The 22,752-nt window shown below is 52.0% G+C and overlaps 1 protein-coding gene across 3 annotated transcripts in view; it reads right to left on the bottom strand.

Annotated features, from left to right (window-relative positions):
- zeb2b (zinc finger E-box binding homeobox 2b) overlaps positions 1 to 22,752 on the bottom strand; it is a 60,887-nt gene that overhangs the window by 2,004 nt on the left and 36,131 nt on the right. Inside the window, exons 2-8 of one of the 3 annotated variants that reach the window (XM_023815971.2) lie at positions 12,376 to 12,612; positions 9,247 to 9,315; positions 8,263 to 8,451; positions 7,375 to 7,589; positions 4,166 to 4,274; positions 1,795 to 3,791; positions 301 to 481 (exon numbers count right to left, since the gene is read on the bottom strand). In XM_023815971.2, the coding sequence (XP_023671739.1) occupies positions 301 to 481; positions 1,795 to 3,791; positions 4,166 to 4,274; positions 7,375 to 7,589; positions 8,263 to 8,451; positions 9,247 to 9,315; positions 12,376 to 12,612 (2,997 nt within the window). Of the gene's footprint in view, positions 1 to 300; positions 482 to 1,794; positions 3,792 to 4,165; positions 4,275 to 7,374; positions 7,590 to 8,262; positions 8,452 to 9,246; positions 9,316 to 12,375; positions 12,618 to 22,752 lie in introns of all 3 variants that reach the window. The other 2 variants (XM_023815970.2, XM_023815972.2) reach the window with 2 other exon arrangements.

Here is a 22,752-nt window from a genome sequence, read left to right as displayed (position 1 = left end):
GGCCATTAGCATATCATTCCCCGTCGAGCCGAGGGAAATCAAGGTTAGAGTCATTTACAGCCAGGAAAATAAACACGGCAGCCTTGAATCGCACCGGACGCTTCCAGGGAACAAAAAAAGGAATTTGCTTATCTCTGTCCATGGGAGAGAAACAGGTTAAGGTTTCGAACTACAGCTAACACGTACAACTGAGGGAGAACAGAGGAGATAAGTAAAATAAAACAAACCAACGGAAGGGTTTAGTAACACAAAACATGAAGGAGGCACGGGGTAAAAGAGTGTCTGGAACAGTATATATACCTGTGTGCTCATATTTGTGTCTTAGGAGGGAACTGCTCTTCTGGAATGTTTTGTCGCACAAGTCACACGCGTACATACCACTTTCTGTCTTCTTAATCTTCTTCCGGGACAGACAGGAGTCAGAGTCTGTCATGTCATCCAGGCCTGACATATAATCTGCTGTGCCGTCAAGCAGCTCCCCCTATAAAATAACCACATTTTTTCAATCCACACCTGCCACCTAAATATAGTCACCACCCATGACCGACCCCCTCCCCGCCCCCCCCATTCCGGCCGGCATCCTGCGCCTGTTTCGTTCCGAGGCCGAATCGAGCGTTTCTTCACTCCACTTGTGCTCCTGCTGTCCGGGAGTGTGTGAAAAGCAGGGTGTGCACTTCTAAGGGGCCTCACCAATGACATTAAGTACAGATATTTTCAGCTTCGCAAATAATTAACTGATGCTATTACAGACATGGACAGTGAGAAAAGTACCAAACTTTAAGAGACATTTCACATACAGTTACTCCATCACCATAAAGCATTATTCATTCTCAAACATAATCCACACACACACACACACACACACACACACACACACACACACACTTCCTTATCCAGATCTCACCAATACCATATCACTAATGTCTCCGCCTCCCATCTATTTGCTTACGGATTTGCCTCAATTTTATACACGAAAGACCAGTAATTCCATATTTATGTGATCTTTCGCTCACAGGGTAGATTAACCCGATAGGCTAACTTAAATTAACGGCGAAAAATATTATTACATTAGGGGATGGTAATAATAAGAGGCAGCCTTCACCCGGCACACCGCTCTCCAGTCTCCTCATTTCCAGCTGGTAATGACTAAATCAAGAGGTGCGTTAAAAGACTGAAATAAAGCAGAGGTGCCGCCCTCATTAGAGGCTGGGGCTGTGGCCTCGGTGACGCCCCGGCGTCCTCCTTGAAGCCGCTCTTAAGAACAGGGAGCTATCGTCCCGCAATCAATTTGCGCTAAATGCCCGTAGCTGTATTTTTAAAATCTAATTTAATAACTTAGAATAGGAAACATTATTAATACTTTTTATCAAAATGGTTCCCCCTATGTTAAACAGCCTTCAGCATTCGGCGGTAATGAACGCCGGGCGGCTGCATTATTAATCCGCGCGCTCAGACTCATTTTGGATTTTCTCTCTTTTGGTAAAAGGCAGAGGGGGAAGGAGGGGAGGTGAAGAGCATTTGGCGGGGGGTCCGCTGGATTCCCCAACAACCCCCCGCCATGTTTTTGATGCGACGTCGTCGCCCTCGCTAATCAACACCTGAGAATGTGACTTGGATGGGAGTCTGGGCCGGCAGAGACAGAAACACAGACAGGGGACCTGATCTGGGGGGGTGGGGGGGGGTGAGAGAAGATGCCAGCGAGATGGGTTCATGTCCTGGCATGGGGCCCAGCAGCACATCGGCAACCCCCCAAAAATCCTCTAGCAAGCTCCAAGGGGCCAGTGTCTCATTTACCTGGAAACCGGGTTTCCGTTGGTATTTCCTCCTTTGCTGCATTTCGGCAAACGTCGCGGCGCCGGCCGCATATGTGTAGGCCATGTGCGGCAGGAAGCTCATCTGATCCAGTCCCGGGTACGGCCTCAGGCCCGGGATGCTGGCCTGCATCGGGGGCATGAAAGTGGCCGGGGGAAACGCACTCTGCGGGGGAAGCGACGTATACAGGGGCTTGGCACCGAAGGGGTTGATGCCAAAAATGTGGCTAGTGCTTTTGTCAAGACTGCTATTGTTGGAGCCGGAAAATTCCTTCTTGAGATAAGCTAAGTTCAAAGGCTCGTCCAAGTGCTCACGTGGGGTGGGAACGCTGTGGTGGTCATTGGTTACACTGGCGGGTTTCAGCCGGCTCCTTGCTGTCACCACACCTTTAGGTTCCTTCATCAGTTTTGGCAAGGACAGGTCCAACGGCTCAGCCTGCAGGTCCTCTGAAGTGAAGCTGTTTGGAGTGTACGAGCTGCTATGGGAGTTTTTTGAAGACGTGGAAGAGAGGTTTAGCGGCGAAGGAGTGTTGCTCCTTGAGTGGTCCAATTTCTCGCCCGATGGCTTGCCACCAGCAAACTGGGCGGTTTTTGAAAGCCTGAGGGGGGTGTCGCAGCTGTTGATGCTATTGTGGAGCTCAGCTATGGCGGGAGACGTCATGCGCTCGGCCGGCTTCACCAGGGACACCGGGGACCGAGCCGCCATTGGGTCTTTGGCAGGGGTGTGGTTGGTGGCAGCCAGCACCACCTCCCCACTGTTCCGCTCCAGTGGTGGGGTTCTAGAGTTGCTGTACTGGTAGACTTTCCGCTGCTCGAACCATTCCTTCACAAATTCCTGAGGGAGGCCCACCGCTATGGAAATCTTGAGCAGCTCCTCCGAGTTGGGCTCCATGTTCATGGCGAAGTATGCTTTGAGCACAGACATGTGGTCCTTGTAGGGGTGGATGGGGCTCGTCACAACCTTATCAGAGAGCATGGAGGACAGCAGCATGGCATGCTTCTCCACAAACATGCCAGGCTTGCTAGGTGCGAGGTTTTCGTTAGGCTGCAGGACCGCTTTGATTTCCTCGTTCATTTTACACAGGTATCGCTCGTGTTGGTGCAAGGGGATGGGCCCGGGGAAGGTTTCCTTGCAGTACTGGCAGGAGAAAGATGCGAACACGGTGTTGTTCTCATGCATCCTGTCCTCGGTACCTAAGTCTGCCATGTGATTCATCTTCTCCTTTTTGATATTGCTAATTTGTCTCTTTGAGTCCGTGGTCAAGCTCTGGAGGCAAGCTTTGGCTTCGTTCACCTTTTCTAGCGTGTAGTCGATGATACTTTTAGTGGCGCCATTGTGGCTAACGACAGGGAGACCGACCTGGGGGCCCGCCGCAGATGACAAACCCTGTTTCTGCTCCTCGACCTGAACGCCAAGCTCCTTCATGTAGGCCTTCAGTTTGGAGATCTCCTCTGGCTTACAGTCCATCTTTTGCCTGCACACAGTGTTGTCTACAATCTGGAGGACCTTCTGCACCTCGCTCATGTTGTTCCCGATGGAAGGATAGCCAAGCAGTTGTGAGTCTATCCCCATTCCCAAGTGCTGCATGGGGCTCTGAGCTGAGGGGTGGAGGCCCAAAGGGCTCCCGTTGCCCATCCCGCCATTCAGAAAGGGGCCCGGGCCGCCAAAGCCATGGGAGGCCAACATCAGCTTGTAGTCATTGAAGTCGAGCGGCTCGGTCTTGATGTTCATGTGGGCCGCCGGATCAGGGAGCCCCAGCGGCTTGCCGTTTTCCAGCTTGTGCCGCAGCTGCGTGATGGCCGAGTTAGTGGGCGAGGAGGACGCCGATGTAGGGGAGGAGCCCGGCTTGACGCCGCCGCCGCGCACACGCCCGTTGACGGCGATGAGCCCGATGCACTTCTTGCTACTGATGTGGGAGCTGTAGGAGCCGGAGTGGGAGAAGCGCTTCTTGCAGTTGGGGCACTCGTACGGCTTCTCGCCTGCCAGAGGGACCGAGAAAACGTCACAAACCGAGACATCCAGCCCTCCAGCGCAACACAGAGAAAACAACACCTGTCCATTCATCCATCCATCTTACAGCCCCTCATCCAGTACAGGGCCACATTTGTCACTATTCTGAAACGTTTCGCATTAATAATAAATAATCTTTCCTCTATTGTTTGGCCTCTTAAAGCATTCATCCAGCTGAACCAGCAAGCGACTGGCAGGCAGAGTCCTAAGAAAGGCCGTCATTCACTGACAGCAGGAGGAATAAAATTGCCCATTGATTCCGGTAAGTTCTCTGAAGTCGAACAATCTCAGAACTAGGTAATGAATATTCAGAGAGAGTGCGAAAGGGCCCCTGGCTACCCACCGCTGTGGATCCGCAGGTGCTCCTTCAGATGGTGTTTGTATTTGAAGGCCTTGCCGCATTCTGTGCATTTGAACTTGCGGTTGCCAGCTCCGGGGTTCAGCAGTTGGTGCTGCGGAGGAAACGGCATTTACGTGAGCTCTACACAAACATTTTCGGGGGGAAGAGTTCCGTGAATAATCACAATCGGTCCGCCTAGCGTGAGCCAAATGGCACGAGCTGCCATGGACCATCTTGCCGCTCTACTTCCAGCACCAAAGATTGGAAGTGAGTCTCTGATAACAGAATGAATCACATACCTTTTAATTCCCTGGCTGAAAAATCAAGGACTCATGCCTTTAGAATTTGGCAGGCAGAAACAAAATAATAAAAGGCCCCTTTTTTTCAAAGTTTTCCCTCATTAGAAACAGGTCTGGTCTACTTTCATTAATCTGGGGTAATCACCAGGATGTAATTCTTATTATTTTATAAGCCTTCCCCACCAAGTACTAGCCCACGTAAAATAAACATAATTATATATAAAACGTGGTACAGTTAGGTGAATCAGGCATTCCTTAATTGGATAGCAAATCCGCAGAGCAGTGCAGCTTCAAACGACTCGTTAGCAGACGCAGAACACGGAATGTGGGCCGGGTCCCGCTTTCCTGTTCAAAGGTAAACACGCAAGTGCATCTGCAATGCGAACGAGACCCTGTGACGGTGACAGGGGGGCAGCGGCCGCAACAGACGCAGCGACGGCAGACGGGACATGGCGCGGTTCGCGCGGACGGGGCGGGAGGAAGGCGGTCTAACTAAACAGCTAGGAGACACAAAAGATCCCTCAGCGCGGAGAGTCCCCTGCCCCCACCCCGAAAAAGCCAACCTAGGCTGACAACTGCAGGGGTGTGCTGACTCTCCCCACATTCCTGGGGAGACAGATGGTCTCAGACGGGGACACAGCGAGGACCTGCTCAAACAGCAGCAACCTTCAAAGATCAAGCAGGAGCTGGGGCTGCTTGGCACCAGCGGGTGGGGGGGGGGGGGGGACTGCTTACATGTTGCTGGGCTGCATAAACAAACAGCAACAGCTGTTTTACCCCCCATCGCTCACCCCCATACAAACACACATCCCTCTAAGGATCACGGTAAACCTTAATTGTGCCATTGTTAATGTGATACAATCATTTACCTTTGCTAATTGTTGATGCTACCAGCAAATGGATTTTTCTGGGGGGGGGGGGACTCTCCCCTGCCACATTATTTAACTGTCCTTTGTACATGGGCAGTTGTCTTTTTCATTTTAACCTACTTACTACAAATCTGTCACTTCCATCCAAAGGGGCTAACAGTTCTGCCTAAATACACGGCTGAATGTTTCACTGAAGCCAGGCAGGTTTAGCATCTCAAAAGGTCAAACAGCAGCTCCCCTCTGCTATTTCTCCCACCGATGTTCAGGGTAACCCTCCGCCAATACATGCACGTAATACATTCCTATTTATATACCTGTGGAAGAATTTCAAATTAAGCTAACTTTACGAAACGTAATACATATCAACGAAATGCTGCTGCCGGTGCTTTCATCGGCTTTCATTTGGGATTGAGTGAGTCTGATTCTGCCCCTTTGCTAACTTACTGTAATTAGCAAAATCCCACAGCAGGCTGGACAGTGTGTCGGAGCCTCCTCTGTCACACGCAACACAGAGAGGGGAAGAGTCACCCCACAGAGGAACTGCCTTTTTGCAGAAGTGGTCCAGCATTGGCCCCCACGTGTTTCACTGGTGGGGGGGGGGGGGGGGGGGGGTGTATCAGGGGCGCACATTGCGGTCACATGAGGGGCAATCATGGGACCAAGCCGAGGAGGGAAGAAAGGCACAAAAAAAAAGGGAAAGTGGGGGGGGGAGGCAGCAGATGACTGCAGGTCATTAAATGTGCGTGTGGGGGTCATGTGTGATGTAACATTGTGGGGACCTTTTTTTCAGTCCTCATGAGGTGAAACTGAAAATCTGATTGCAATGAAAAAACTAAAAGACCAAAAGTCCTGTATTTTGTTTGGTTGCTTATGGTTAAGGTTAGGGCTGGGTAGGGGTTAAGGTCGTCATGTTGGGATTAGGGTTTTCCCATAGAAATGAATGGATGGACTATAGTATATGAACTATATTAATACCAACATGTGTATGTGTGTCAGTGTGTGTGTGTGTGTGTGCAAGGGTGTGTCTGTGTGTGTGTGTGTGTCTGTGTGTGTATGTTTGTCAGTGTGTGTGTGTGTGTGTGTGTGTGTGTGTGTGTATGTGTGTGTGTGTCTGTGTGTGTGTGTGTGTCTGTGTGTGTATGTGTGTCAGTGTGTGTGTGTGTGTCTGTGTGTGTGTGTGTGTCTGTGTGTGTATGTGTCCTGCAGGCTGTTTGGTTACAGAAAGAAATCCATGGGATGTTGATAAAAGCCACATAAAAGGAATATCGAGCGCTTAAATGGGCAGCGCAGGGCAGGGGAGTGACACACCATTACTTCGCACCCCTGAGACGTGGGGAACAGGCTCTGCAGGGCCTGCGTGGTGCTCAGCGGTGAGCATACCCCCCCCCCACCCCAGGTGCCCCTAAATCTCACGGTAAACTGCTGCTGGTCCACCAATTCGGGCAAAATGGTATTTTCCCTGAGTTTTTTATCCATGTTTTGTCCTGATCTTTCTATTTGATTCACGTGAGGAATGGCTTTCTGCAAGTGTGTGTGTATGTGTGTGTGTGTGTGTGTGGGGGGGGGTGGGTGCGAAATTTCTTCAGAGCAGCCTTCGGAAAGTAACACGCAATCTCTCTGCTCTTCCCAGCAGAGAGAGCTCAGGCAGTCAGGGCACAAAGCGAAACCAGTCTCTTCCGTTTTTAATAAACGACGACTCACAAACAGCGAGCCAATGCACAGTGCAGCCAAGGAAAGTCTGATTTTGTTCAGTTGTATTAAACATAAAAGCTTAAGAGTAAATTGAAGTTAAAGACCAGATAGAATTCCTAAATTGGAAATTAACACAATCATTCGATCGTGAACACAAGGCACCTAAATCATATCAGAAGAGACCATCAAAAAACCATTTGGGCCTCAATTAAAGCTATTACCATTAAAAGAGCCGCATCTTCAAAATGCCATCAAAAATTAATAATGATTGCCAATCAAAATGATATCTTTTCTCCAAGGGGTTATTGCGCATTAGGGAGGGGGAGGAGGCCCCGCGAGGAAGAGGACTCACCTGGTCGCGGGCAGGTTTGTGCGTGGCCATGTGCCGCTCCAGCTGGGTGCGGTAGGCGAACGTGTAGCTACACAGGGGGCAGGAGAAGCTCTCCTCGTTCTTCTCGTGCCGGTACTTGATGTGTTCCTTCAGCGACGTCAGCCGCTTGTAACCGCGGTCGCAGTACGGGCACGTCAGCAGCTGGGCAAATGCATCTGGGGTTCCAGGTGGCAGGTCTGCAGAGGGGACGTGGGGGGAGAGGGGTCAGCCGATGGGCGAGCCGCCTGGGGGGGACGGGGGACGTCTCCGCAATCTGTCATGTGGAGTGCCATCCATGTCCCCTGACACCTGTGCGGTCACATGATCCTACAAGCCTGTGTCAGTGAAGGGTCTTCTGTGTGTGTGTGTGGGGGGGGGGGAGGGGGGTATCACTGCATTCACTGCTACTGGTACTATTGTTGGTGTTGTTGTTGATGTTATGGTCATTACTGTCATATTCAAACCAAAAATACTTCCATATTTTTACATAGCAAGGAAGGCTTTTTTGCGCAGTGTGTTTTTAATAATCTGAGCGTGAATTGAATGCGTCTTTTAAAGGAATCCGACCTATATATACGTATTTGAAACCCTCCTCTAAAGCGAGGGCCATAATAACTGTAACAGGCTCCGTCCGTGTTATAAATGGACCTGCATTCACTAACATTTTCCACACATTCCTCACCGAGCGCATATTAAAAGTCCGGTCGTTTTTTTTTTTTCAATCGTCGGGCCCTGAAGGTACGCGATCCGATTCTGAGGCACGACAGCTGCGGCCCGGGGCCCGGAGGTAAACGCGGAGGCATCCGGCGAATCCGCGTGGCCGACAGCTGGCGGCGTCGCCAGGGCGACCGGGCCGGCCCGCATTCTTACCATTTTCCTCGGGCCCGGTGACCTCGGGCGTGCTCAGGCGGCACAGCTCCTCGGGGGCCTCGGGGTAGATGACGGCGGTGTCGGCGCGGTGCAGGAACTCGGCGATGCTGCCCATGTGATTCTCCGCCTCGTGCAGCTTCTGCTTGCCGAAGAAGTCCTCAAACTCCGGGCTGCAGTCGATGCCCTTCACTGCGGAGACGGGGGGGGGCGAGCGACCCGGGTGAATGAAGCTGTCTCCCCCCTGCACCCCGCAAGACGTGTCGGTTTGGGAAGAATATGTCTGAGTCACCCTGCTATCCTGTCACATGATGGTCTTCAAAACAAGAAAGACGACTTAACCTTAGAAAAGTATCATCTTGAACAGTGGAATTGCTTTTAATAAACATTTTTATTTAAAACGTATTGTAAGCTATACCACAAATGCTTGGCTTGCCGATTTCACTTCTTCTTTCCCTAATCATTCATTAAATGAAACAAAATTTGATTACTCTGCTTAAATTATGACCCTGTAACGTAATTGGAAGAGGCAGATATTTATTACGTTGTATTTCTAAACTTAACAACATTATTATTATATTTTATTCATATGTGTGTTTGGTTGGTGAATTTAAATTGTCTTTCTTCGCCGACCAACAGCACCTGAGAGTCTAAAGTGAAACGGCCTTAGCCTTCGAGGTGAGGGAGATGCTTTGGAGTGAACCCGCGCCGTTCCGAACCAAAAACCAATCAGGGCCAGAGGAATAAAGGAGGAAAGGGTCTGCCCCTTTGCAGACCCTTTCCCTCCTTTAGAAGAGAGACGGCCGCGAAGGCTTACAGCAACTGGGGGTCGGGAGGGTCATGTGAGGAGAAGCTCGGTCCCCAGAGGACAACAAGGGATGTCAGCTGTGCAGGTCAAACATGCCAACTAGGGCCTGGGCCTCTGGGTCTGGCCGGGCCCCGGCATACGGAGGGGGGAGCCAGGGCGGGCGGGGGGGTCGCACTCACCTGCGCCGTTTCCGACGGCGTGGAGCACGGCCTCCGGTCCCATAGTGTCAAACTCGTCCTTCATTTCATCTAGAGAGAAAAACAGAGTGGGGTGAGGAGGGGGAAAGCGTACCAGGCGGCACGGGGACGGGGGGGCACAATGACGGCGGCGGGGGAAGGTACAGCGCCATGAAGGGCTCGCTGTGTGCGGCACATGCGGCCCCTTTGTTCGCCTCGGTGATGGATGCTATCATGCGCGGCAGACAGAGGCTTGTTTACCTTAAACATGGGAGCCCAGGATGGGGGGTGGGGGGGCAAACAGAGGGAATTATTCAAGGAGCACCTGAGCGATCGCACAAAGGGCCCCTGCTGCCCCCCCCCCCCACGGGCAGACAGTGGAGGGAGCCTTTATCACATGACCTTTCCGTGGTGATTGTCGTGCCCAGCAAGCTGTACTAGCATCGTGGAAGAGATGTGGATCCGGGTAAACAGAGACTCCCAGCGGACAGGCCGGCCACGTCACAAACAAATAAAGGAGAGATGCGGTAACACCGCCGGGCGGCGGGGGGGGGGGCTCATGCAGGACGGCCCGACAAAAGGACAGGGCGCTGCCCACAGGCCGTCTCAGGGGGCGTTCGTTCTGGGAGGAGATCACGTCCCGATTATGAATACAGCCTATCGGCATCTATGAATACCCGCACACTCGCCCAGTACAGGACTGTGCGAATCCCCCTCCCCCGAGCATCGGGGTCTCTCAGTCTGCTCATCACTGATGATGCCTTTAAAGTAAAAGTCGTTAAAGATAAAGTCTTCACTTCCAAGCAGTACGGTGATACAGTCTATACTGCTATTTACAAAGACTCAATCAAAGAACAGTCCATAGTATTAAGAGTAGAACAGAGCCAGTTTGGGACGGCGCGATGCTCTCTTCTGCGTGAATTGAGCCGTTATTTAAAGGCAGACTTTAAATTTGCATAAGAGAGAAAACAAAGGAAGGCTATAAATACTTTTGTTGTTTGTGTGGCATTCTGGGAAGGCTTATGCTGGCCTACACTTGAGGCCAAACAGTTACCTTCTGCATCAAGCAGATAAAAAAAACATCCAGTGGCATAAAAAAAAACGGCTTCTCTAAGTACGGAGCCATTCCTCGATTCGGCCAGGCTTGACCCCGGACCCGATGGACGCATAGAGGGGGGTGATGTTGGCCCCTTCATCCCGGCCGCCGCCCCCCTCACACCTGGGGACGTGAACCGCCTCCCCCCCCCACACACACACACACACACACACTCACTGTTCAGCTGCCATATAATTCACTGCACCGCAATCGGAAAGGAAGCTAAGACGGCAGGGAAATTAGCATCGGGTTTTGCCAACGGTAATCCAATTTTACGCTCTGTGTATTAAAACTACGACCCGAGTCGCACAAGTAGACAGGCTTCGCCTTTGCTGCCCCCTCACAGTCCTGCCGGTCAGGGGACAGGTGAGGCCAGGAGTGTAGCGCAAGAGTGAGTCCTCCATTAAGGAAGCCGGCCTCCCACTGAGGACAGTGCAGCAGAGCCTCCCTGTCAGACACCAGGGACTCGTTTGCAAAGCGGCCGACGAACGAGGAGCAGACCTGCCGCTGGAAATTGCTGGGTCTCTTTAGCAGGCTGGGAATGATGTGGAAGGTTGCTGGATGCCTTCCCTAAGCGGAAGCTGTTTAATACGGCGCTTAGCGGGGCGACATCATCGTGGCTCTTGCAAATGTAAATATAAATAAAAATGAAATCAAAACGAAAACCTAGGATAACGCTGCTGCGAGTTCACGCCATCGCAGGCCGAAAGAACGTCAGGGATGATTCCCAGGGCAAAACGTCCTGGGCTGGGGCCAGAAAAGCCGGTGGCGAGAGGGGAACCTCGGTTTGGGGGGGGAGTCCCACGGGCAGAAGGGGGAGGCGGTGGGGGCCGGGGTGCGGAGAGGTTTCTCGCACGGAGAGCTTGCGTGTGGGGGTGCCACGGCAGACAGGCAGAGACGGGAGGGAAACACGGTGCCCACAAGGTGGAGCGAACTTCCCAGCATCCCACTGGCACACGATCCGCCCCCCAGAACACCGTCGATGTGTCACCACGCCGAAAGCAGGTTCCTCTGGCAAATGCTACCCGAGCTTCTCCGGCTGCCGCTCACGTCGGCGCGCTTCAAGACCGACGCTCCCAAAATCCATACATTCGCAGAACCGGCCCTTTCCAGCGCCGATCGCCCTCGGCGGCTCCCCCGTGGCGGCCAGAATCAAGCGGCCCTCACTAAACGCGCATTTCTCTTTTGACAGCGTTGAATTTTTAAAGTAGCGAGCGCCTTCAGCGGCGCGTGCGGCTGGTTCATTAGCCGGGATGAATGGCGGCCGCGGGTCGTTTAAATGACCTGTCGTACATGAGCTCTCCGCGCACTCCATCTCCGTCACACGGCTCCCACAATCATCGGCTCTTATTATACATGTAAATGGCCATCATAAAAATAAAAATTTCATTTAAGATTGTTAATGACTTCAGCAGCAGCCGGCCTTCCTTTAATGATTATCCTCTGCCCCTAATTAAAAGTATTTATCTTTCAAGCATCCGAATCCTGGCCTTCTCTATCAGGGACCATGTGTTTTGGGGGGGGGGACGGTTACATAAAGACGTCCGTAAAGCTTCACCTCCCGGAGCACAGCGGCTCTGGCGAAGCGTCACGCCCGACGCAGACCGAAAGCGACCGTCTCCAGCACAGTTTATGATGCTGGGGGCTGTTGTCAGGTGGCTTGCATTTGCAAATTTTTCTGTTGTACAGATTCACTAGATCCACATGCAAAATATCTTGTGGCTGCATATCTGACTCCTTCACCTGAAGTGATTCATAGTATTTCTTTTTTATACGACCGGTGACAAAATCATTCGCGATCAGCGTCTCGCTTAAGCACGACCCGGCTGCTAGAACTGGGACCAGCAAACTTGAGGGCCCGACGCCAGTGATGTGGCGACACCGTGTGAATGAGGAACCAGGGGAACCACAGCCCTCGGGCTCCATGGCAGAGAGGGTGAGGCTGTCGGCGTTGGAGAGGATGGGGGATGCTGCACTTTTCTCTTGGGAAGCTGGTCCCATATTTGGGGGCGGGGTTTGGATGGCGGGACGCTCACCATTTCCGTTGAGCGATGCTCTCAGCAGGTCGCCATTATGCCACGCATGCTCCGCCCCCCCATCTCTTCCGTCGTTGTCATCGTCGTCCTCCTTGGTGGGCGGCGGCGAGGCCTCGCGGGGGGCCAGGCCTGCTGGGCTCCCGTCACCGTTGAGCAGGCCGTCCTCCTCAGAGACGAGTGGCCTGTCGTCCTCGTCTGTCTCCGAGCCCGTCTCCACCACGTTCTCGTAATTCAGCACTGCGAGCAATGTGGGAAAAACGATGATCATTGTTATGCTTGCAGTTCGCCACCGTTGCATCCATTTATGCAGCACAGTTGCCCCCCCTCCCCCCCAATGGGCAGCAGCATTGCCTGAGAGTGACTGGAATCCGCAGCCCCTCCCAAGCTGACCCAGCCTAAAACAATGTGCCCCCCCCCCCACAAGGCCTCTCGCTCCCAGTTCCTCGGATGCCAGATGAGCGGCACCTTTCCGGGCATCCCAGCTGAGAGTGCGTGTCCCATGCCGGACACGCCAGGCGGCTTGCCAGCGCCAGATGTTTCTAGCCAAGGAAAAAAACAACAAACTTGTGGTTTGTAGCATCGGTCACTAATTAAGATCTAAAGCAGATCCTTGGCCTTTTCCAGGGAAAACAGCGCATAGAGAGCACGCCTCGACCGGAACTCGGCCGCGGTACGAGGGCCCCGGTTTGCTCTCCGGGATCCGACGAACACCCAGTTTCTGTGGAGCAGACGGCCTCTAACTAAGGCGCGCAAACAGTGAGCCCAGAGCGCCCTCGTGTCCTCTCGTGCGGGACATTATCTCCTACTTTAACCCGGCTCAACAGAAACATTACCGTCATAAAGATGGGCCGTTAGCTCACGAGGGGCCACGAGGGTCCACGCAGACCAGGATCCAAAGAACGAGGGAGGAAGAAAGAAATACGGAAATGAACAAAAACAGAAACCAAACAAACGTGTGAACAGATCTCAGGTTTGTTTAGAGCTGCCTAATGAAGTAATTTCTGGAAGTTTGATCTCGGGAGAGCACGGCTAGGGTTCTGTTCCCGCGGTCCGCTCATCGTCCTGGGATGTTTCTTTCCTCCCTCTCTGATCGGCTTAAAGACATTAACCCTACCCCATCGTATCTGCATTTTTTCCCGACAGATTCCCAAGGAAGAGGAGGGAGGGGCAAGAAAAGAAAGAGGCCAGACATTTTTTTTTTCAGGCTGTGCCAGGAACAAAAAGATTACACTGCGCATATCTGTCCATAATATGATCTTTGTATAATCCACGGGCCTGCACTCGCCTTCCGAACAACTGCACAACAGGTGCAAATTAAAATGAGAACGGCCCGGGGCCGGGGGCGGGGGAGGGGGGGCACAATCCGCTGACCTGGGCTGAATACCAATTGACGGGGGAAACAAAACCTTTTTCAAGAGGTGTGACCACAAGGCTTTGGGCAAGTTCAGACCGGGTAATGCCCCCGAGATGAAAAAAAAATGGGAAAGTGAGACATTTCAACTTGCTGTGTGGTCCACATATACCTAGGCACAATTGATAATGCGCTTTTATTTTAATTTCTCACTCGGTCCCGTCGCCCCCAAAGCCCCCCCCCCCCCTCGGTAGCTACAGAGCTTTAACCACTTCCTAGCAACGTAGAGAAAACTCCCCTTTCTACAGGCTTTCTATAGGTGTCCTCACTGGGGGACACAACAAAGGAGCAGGAGGCCTGGGAAGAGATCAGTCCCCCCCCGCGCTCCACCCCCGCCCCTCCCAAAAAACTGATCTGGGGACGAGACGAGAAGAATGGCGGAGCAGAAGGCCTGAAAGAAATTATCTCAGGCTGGACAGGTTTTAAAAGGCCATTATTCTAAAAATCATGCCTTTTGGACCTCTCTGCCCCCCATAACGGTGGGGAGTGCGCTTCAACATCAGGGAGCTAAAAGGCAGAGGGAAGGTAGTGGAGAGGCTGAGCTGGCGGGGGGGGGAGCATGGGGGCCACAGCCGGACGGGTCAGCGGCGATATCATCACCTTCCACACTACTTGAGCATTAATCTGTTCCTCATTATGGGGGGGTGGGGGGCAGACTCACTAACTGGGGCAGCTGTGGTTTGGGGTCGAGAAGCAACTTCAGTGGGCAGGCCTCTGTGACCGTGTGTGACCATGACGCCAACAGGCCCCAGCATGAAGATCTACGCCATGGAAATAAGTGACATGGTAGAAAGGCAGCTAAACACTTACGGACGTGCAGCTCTGGCAGTGAGGGGCCCGGCTGCACGATTCCAAAGCAAAACTCACTACTAACCAGACCAACCGTGCTTCTGCCCACCTGCTACTCAGGATGATCCTGAATTCATGCACTTCTGTTTTCTGATTTCTCTAACCAAATGTCTTCCAGGTAGTAAGCCAATGTACGACCTCGCCGTCACAGCGGACACGTGATTGGCTATCGGGCTGGAGGGGTCTGCACTGGGTGGCGGTCTTTGAAAGGTGCATGGTTCGAGGGTGCTCGCCCCCCCCCCCCCCCCGGGACCATAAATGCAACCAACTCAGTATCTGAGACACGGAGGCCACCATGTTAAAGTGGCGGAGTCGGCAGGGGTGGGGGCTCGTCCAGCACCCTCTCTCATTTGGGCACTTGTGATGGTCTCGTGGTTCACTGTCGTAACTCTGAGAGACTGTCCCCTCCCCCCCAAGCCAGCACTCAGTCACAGGTCCGCACACTGCCGTGTGACTGGATTCCGGCGCACAGAAATCTCTCGTAAGATGGCTGAAGACAAAAACAGGGGACGGGTAAAAAATCAAAAGAGCATGGCAGACAGGGAGACGGGTGCGAGAGGCACGAGGCACAGACGGGGGCCGGTCTGCGGGCCGGTCTGGGGGGCGGTCTGGGGGGCGGTCTGGGGGCTGGTCTGTGCCGCGGGAATGACGCTGCCTTTCAAGGCCGCTGTGCTTTGTCTGCCTCTTCACAGTAATTCTAACCTGCTAATGTCACCGGGCCAGTTTTTTGTTCGCTCTACTCATCGCTAATCAATCTTTTGTGTTCATTCAAGCATGGGGGGGTGCAGTATGGAAGGCGGGGGGTGGCGGGACGGCGGTGGGGGGGGGGTGATAATGTTTACTTCGCAGCCACGCTTTCTCCAGATGACATGTGTTATTTTTCCTTCCTTAGTTTAAGTGTCACACATAACAAAGGCAATTACTGCTGACATTTTCTGACTGATGCTACCTGTTTGATTTCATGTGCCCCCCCCCCTCCCCCACTGGGTCTCAAGTAAATAAAAGGGACGTCTTTTATTTGACTGCCAGAGATAATTAGGATGGCATTCATAATTGCTGAGGGCCGCCTGACGTGGTGCGTAATGCCTCCGCACCTCGGCCTTTCACTGCTCGACTCTGTACTGTCAGCTCGCAGGAAGGCAGCCGCCGTCGCTGACGATGTGTATTGTATTGATTACCGCGAGTAGCACCTTCCAGGATGACTGCAGAATGGGGGGGGGGGGGGTGAATCATCTTTTTAATGCCTACAGATGTACTGGAAATGAAGGGGGGGGGGGGGTGAGGGGGAAAATAAAATACCCATCAGGCCTTTCTACATTTAAACAAATAAAGGGGCAGAGTTTCTTAAGAAAGTGTGACACTTCAGGACTAATGAAAATGATCATAAAGCCATTTGGGCTCCAGGGACGCCAGAGTTCAATGGCTTCTGGAAGTATATTTCGTCCTAGAAGAATGGGCACCATTACTCTCCCAGGCCAGCTTCCTTCACGGGAAAAAGGCTCCTGCATCCCAGCCCGTTTGTATCTCTGAGTTCGGAGCAGATGGACCCTGGACCCCGGAGAAGTACCGGGTGCCACTGAACAGCGTCCCGGACGCCGCGGACGTCATCGAAACACCAGCAGCCACAAAGGGCATGACGGCTAGCGGACAACGGCTAATCTGGTTCAGCTTGTGGGGAAGCACCCTCATGCTCCATAATATAGATTGTGGTGGGGGGGGCGTAGCTAGGCCTGCGTGATGTGCAATTATTACATTGCAAGGATCGCGATACTCAGCTGAGTTGAGACTAGGCTTGAGCGGTATTTAATTTTTCAGACCGCCCTACAATCCAGACATTTTACCATGATACAGGGTATTTTAACAGCATGTTCAAAAGCAACACTATCTTGCAAAACAGTTCCGGTATTTTGAAATTTCCTAAGCGAGGTGGGGGTCCCCATGCTAAGATTTGCCGCGCAGAGACCATGAATATGTTTATATCCTGTCATCACGAACAAAACTTAGCAAACTTTGCAATTATAAGGATCATTCCTTTTGAAGACTATGTATGTGTATGTTAAAAATCTGTCTAAAGTTTACCACCTCCGCTTCTGCTGAGCTCTGCATGTGTTTTCAGAGCCAATCATAATCATTTTGGTCCTTGCTGTTTGACTCGCTCATAGACAGCGTGGAGCGTTAGTGAGTAATTTAACAAAATGAGTGGGGAGGAGAGCAAACAAACAAGAACCAATCACTAAGAGATCAGCCTCCCTCTGTATGGAAACACAAGTGATCCGTCTGCACACCTCGCAGCAACAACGCCAACTGATTTGACAGGTTTTGTAGGTAGATAAAATGAAAATGAAATAATAATAATGATAGGCTAGCAGTGAGGCCCCATGTACGGGAGGCAGAAGGAGCCGGTGGCGGGGGGGGGGGGGGTTGGGGGGGCAGCAGGGCATGGATGCAGGGGCCGTGGGGGGGCACATCAGCAATGTGTAAACCACTCGGGTGTCCGTGTCTGTATGCGTATGCATGCATGTTTTTCCAACACGTGTATCAGGAAAGGGGGGGGGGGGGGGGGGGGGGGGTCACATTCAGTCCCCTCCCTCCGTAATTGAATTAAACTCCCATTTATTTGCGTGGGGCTGAGCAACAGGCAGGGCTGGTGGGGGGTGGGGGGGTGATTTCATCCCGCCCCCTGAGGATCCACCTTTCCGCGCCCCGGTACAGTTCCACCATCTGTGCGCCTGAGCACACATGTGCAGCCTCTCGACAAATGCTCAGCTCCCCCCGCTCCCCGTCCCCCCTCCTGCCGTGTACGGAAGCCAAGAAAAGGGGGGGAGGGGGTCGCACGGGGGAGAAAAGAGCAAGCACACAAAGGTTCCCTGGGCTGCCCTTAGGACTTGCGAAGACAAAAACGGGGAGGGGTGGGTGAAACAAAATGGGGCAGAAAACGGGAATAAACCCCCCCCCCCCATGTGCGCTGCCGCCGTCGCCGCTACCGCGCTCAGGTGAGGCCGGAACCATCCACAGGACCCGGCCGCCCGACACCCGTCAAGCAAAAGAAAGGTTAAAATTAGAAAATTTAATTTATTTGATAATTTCCCAGAATAATTAGAGTTAATATGGGTTAATTAATATGCAAATCTCTCAGCAGATGTTCTGCAGTGGGCCCTCGCGCGAGAAAACAGCCTGAGACTTTGAGCAGCGCGATTCTGCCTGTCAGTTACTGCCGATAATTACTGTAACTAAGCAAATACACGCGAAACGGCCCCGAATCTAACTGCTCCGCAAGCAGCCGCCGTCAAACTGCTGCTTTCGCCATACAAAAGGAGACAATTCCTTATTTTTCTGGGGTATAAAAGGCTTTCAGTCTGTGTATGTGTGTGTGTATGTGTGTGTCAGCCCTCCAATGAAGGCAGCAAACTACTTAAATCACATCAGTCTCACACACCTTTTGTTCCAGCCCCGAGATGCAAAATGAGAAACGCAGACCTGGGGTTCAGGGCACCCGCAGGTCGATTTCCTTTAGACCTGGGGAGATACTTCACGATTTTTCGAATGGGCCAGAAGAATAATTTGACGTTCCGTGATGAAAGATCAAAGGGGGTTTCAGACGGAGCCTTACGATCAGGCATCCGACCTGGCCGGGGGGGGGGGGGGGGTGGTGGTGGTGCAGCCTGTAAAGCAGGCCTTCCGCGTACGAGGAGGGGAGCTGCTCATTTTAGCATGCCTGAATATTAACATGCTGGGGTGCCTGGATTATGGATACGGCGGGATGGCGGACGGGGAAGCCCCCCCTTTTCTTATGGCACATTGTTTTTGGGTGATGTTGTTGTTGATATCACTAGTGGGACGCTCTGCGGGATGGCGTAAGCGGGACCACACCCATGCTACCCCCCCTAAAACATGCGCACGCACACACCCTCACGTCGGCTGTAAGCTGACACCCTTATCAGGGCTTGCTCTCCCTCACCCGTGCCCCCCTCCCCAAGAACTGCCACAGAGGGGCACCCTGGCCAGCTGCCAAGGCACTCGCATGACCCACTCCCCCTCCCACCGCCTGATTCCTCTCACACACACACACACACACACACACACACACACACACACACACATAAAGACACACACACAGGTTTGTAATTATATCTTTGTGGGTACTTCTCTCCATTCACTTCTATCAGCATAACCCTAACCCAACAATGACAACCTTAACCCCTACCCAGCCCTAACCTTAACCATAGGTAACCAAACAAAATGCAAGACTTCTGGCTATTTTTAGTTTTTCAATTGCAGTCACAGATCTTTGCGGGAACCTGAAAAATGGTCCCCACAACATCAAAATACCAGGTTTTTATCAAATTGTGGGAGACATTTGGTCCCACAATGTAATATAAACATAATTCACATGGAGAAAAACACACACACACATCGGCTCACACACTGGCCAGCACGGCGTTTCAGGTACAGGAATCTGCTGATGCAGCAATCAAGCCGGGCTGTGGTTCTGTGGCAGGAGGAGGTGGGAGGAGAGGGAGGGGCGGGGCTGTGCAAACAGGCACAGACGGGCACTATCAGCTGCCCCCCCACAGGAATACTGTATCGGTGTGGATCCCCCCCTGTATTTTTATCCTCTGGCATCATCAGAGTGAGAGGGGGAGCCAAACCCCCCTAACCCTAACCCCACAACACTGACGGCGCTTGGTCAGCAACCACGCCATTACCATCGAAGGAAAGACAGGAACAGGGAGTGTCCCTCGGGGGGGGGGGGGGGGGGGGGGTTGTTGAGTATTTAAAATGATGAGTCCTTCATGTTTTCATAAACACCTTTACAAAGACGTGTTTATTTATAAAACAGCCCAGTGCGGAGAACTGCAAAATCAAACTTCACCCGACATGCCTGTCACTGCAACAGCAAGAGGGATTCCTTTAAAGGATTTACACAAACACTAACACTAACACTGACACTAACACTGACACAAAGGAAAACTGAGTGTAAGAGCTGCTGCAGCAAGGATGCGTCTTTACACACTGAGAGGCGAATCAGCAGCGCTAGCTCCGTGGCTGAAGGGCCACACGCCACATTTTAATAAAGGAGAATCCTTAAAAATAAATTACTCGCTCTAAGTATATGCAAATTCAAATGTAAGTAATCAGAGCAAAATTAATTTTGCCAGAACTGATTAAAAGCATTAATAAATCTATATACACCGTAAATGTATTACACTTTCTGTATGATTAATTAGAATGCTACAATAACACACCACTCTGCCAAAACAGATTAGCGGGTGTTTTTGTTAGTACTAGTTAAGCAGAACCTGGGTTATAATTATACACGGTAAGGAGGTTGTGTTACGCTGAATTTTTACTGTAAGTGGTACATGAGATGAAAAAAGGGGGAAACTCCAAAAGAAGCAGTGAGAATGGTCCCCATACCTCGGCGAAACGTCCCGCTCACATTCCCGCAAATTCCTTCCACCTTTCCGACTCGCCAAAACTATCGGCAGAGCCTGAGATAACAGAGCCTGACAAAAACAGTTTGATCGTCTCAAGGCTGCTTCGCATGCTTCTGCAGGCCCGAGCGGCACCTCCGAAGGTAAAAATCCGAATCATGGGAACAACACGGCAGCTGACCCGACATCCTGGATCGAGCAGAACGGTCAAATGCATCCTCTCCCGTCCACGTCCGACCCCCCAATAAATTTAATGGTGAAAATAAATCCCACAGGAGATTTATTGACACATGAGTCAAACAAAAAATGCATTAAGAATGCTACTTCTGGTTAGAATTTACCAGAGGCTATCAGAGACAGTGTCTCAGAGAACGCCCAAGTGAGCGAGCGGGGGCCGGCTTCATGACGGGGGGGGGGGGGGACTTCCTAATGCACGTTATACACAATGAGGCTGAAATGTGTGTGAAGGCATATTTTCAGTGTAGCATCTGCGCTCCGGGTAGCGGAATAAGTGCTCAGTGTCATAAAACTGCCAGTGACCAGTGGGGGGGGGGGGGGGGGTATACTGAGTAAACATCTATGCAGGGGGGTTCAGGTAAGGAGCAGCACCCCATGGGCTGTACTCACATGCTAACGAGCATGTGAATCACATCTGCTCCTCCCCCAGAGGGCACATCTCTGTCACCTGAAAGGCGGGCCCCCCCCAGGTACCAAACGAGCTCCAGGAAACAGGCCCCCCTTTTCATCTCACCAATTAGTGAGCAAGCTGCCCTCTATGGCCTCCAGGGGGAGCTCCGACTGACCCGGGACCCATAACTAATTAAGGCTTCCATTTGTAGGGCCCTTCATGAGTCCATGCCACCTTCCTGAACATTACTCAACCTCAACTTTGCAGGACTTGAAGACCAACGAGCCCCACTCACTTCCGGGAGTTTAAATCTGCTTCCACCAGCCGGAGCAGAGGAACGGGTGAGGCATGGAGGGCTGACCGGAAGCGGCTCGTCAGGGATGCATGTTGGTGCTCTCTCCCACCCAGAGGAGGGGGCCATTTCAGGGAAACTTTAAAAGCTGCTAGTGGACGTCCTCGGCTTGGTGCCGGGACAGGGAACACAGGAGCAGATACGATTCATGAGCAACAAATCACACTGGGAACGCAGAGCACAAACAAATCATGTTTTGCTGACATTCTGTCAAGTTCATCCTAATGATGATGCCAGAAAGGACCTCCTCAGTACCTTTGAAAAATGCTAAAATTACCTGGGGCCATTACACAAAAATACCCCCAGCGTGTGCATACAGCATGACAACACACCACACATGTGGAGGCCCGGCTTTCCTCCCTGCCCGATCCAAGGAGACACAGCTTGTGTCCCCAAAAACAGGGACAGGGACAAGGGCGACCCCTGAGGAAGAGGACGGGAAGGAAAGTCACGCTGAGCGAACACAGTCTGCTCAGACCCTCCTCATTTATAATAATAATAATAATAATAATAATAATAATAATAATAATAACAACAACAACAACAACAATAATAATAATAATAACAATAATAATAATAATGATGATGATTATTATTGTTGTTGTGTTTGTTAGCCCCGCCCCCGGGGTCAGAACCCCCCCATTTCTGCCAGTCTGCTCCTTTTTTGATCAAGAGCATAACAGGGCTGTGAACCGCTTAGTTACCTGGGGCACAGAAAGGTGCTAATTAGCACACTGGAGCTAATTGATGTGCTGATTATGACAGGAACAAAGCAGCCCCCCCACACCCCCCATGTTTTTGATTCCCCATCCCTGCTGGCTGACATCCGTGCTCTACCTACCCACCTGTCTTTTTAAAACTGAAGATAGAAGTCAGTCCCCCAGGCGCTCATAAAAGGCAGCGTCTGCTCTGGAAGGGGACCGGACTCCCCTCTGTGTGCCCCCCCCCCCGGCCCCCGTGTGCCCTTCCCGACCTCTGTGAGACTCCCTATCTGTGGGGGTCCAGCACAAACAAAACAGCCCCATCAGAGGGGCACAACGAGAGATTGGGATTGGGAGGAAACGCAGCGGATGAAAGAGGCTGCCCATGCTGCTCTGGGCCGCATTGTGATTCCTCTGCTTGTTTCCTTAATCTTTTGTCTTTAGGAAGCCATTATTAGATAGGAGCTTACAGCTGTGAGCACACTCAATGGGTATAAACTGCTTCATTAACAACTGAATATCAGTAAACTCATTTATGGAAAAAAAATTATGTTAGTAATAAACTAATGGCTTCTCCTTTATTTAGGAAATGGAATTAAGGGGAGACAAAGGTGTGGAGACAGGGCCATCCATCCAGTGCTGCAAAGGGACCGGAGTCCACCCACCGGGGCGCCGGGGAGGCGAGGGAGCAGGGCGAGGCCCTGAGAATGGTCACGGCCCCCGGCAGCTCCAGAAGTTAAACGGGAGGCAATTAGAGGCACGTTAATCTGTAGTGGCTGTGGTGCGTAGCAGCCTCTCAGAGGAATTCCCTGTCAGGGCCACACGCACCCACAGAATGACACACAAACTCAAACAGACCACCCCCCCCACCCCCCGCATACAGAGCTCCATCTCCACCTCAGCAGCACTGATTCATTAATGCTTGCTGGAAGCCTCGTCAAGAAATGCCCCCCCCCCCCCCACTCCGCCTTGAGGTGACTAAGCAAGTATCAAATTCTCTT

Source organism: Paramormyrops kingsleyae, chromosome 16 (assembly GCF_048594095.1).
Source record: "Paramormyrops kingsleyae isolate MSU_618 chromosome 16, PKINGS_0.4, whole genome shotgun sequence".
Classification (NCBI taxonomy): Eukaryota; Metazoa; Chordata; class Actinopteri; order Osteoglossiformes; family Mormyridae; genus Paramormyrops; species Paramormyrops kingsleyae.
This window is presented reverse-complemented; position numbering and strand designations above follow the sequence as displayed.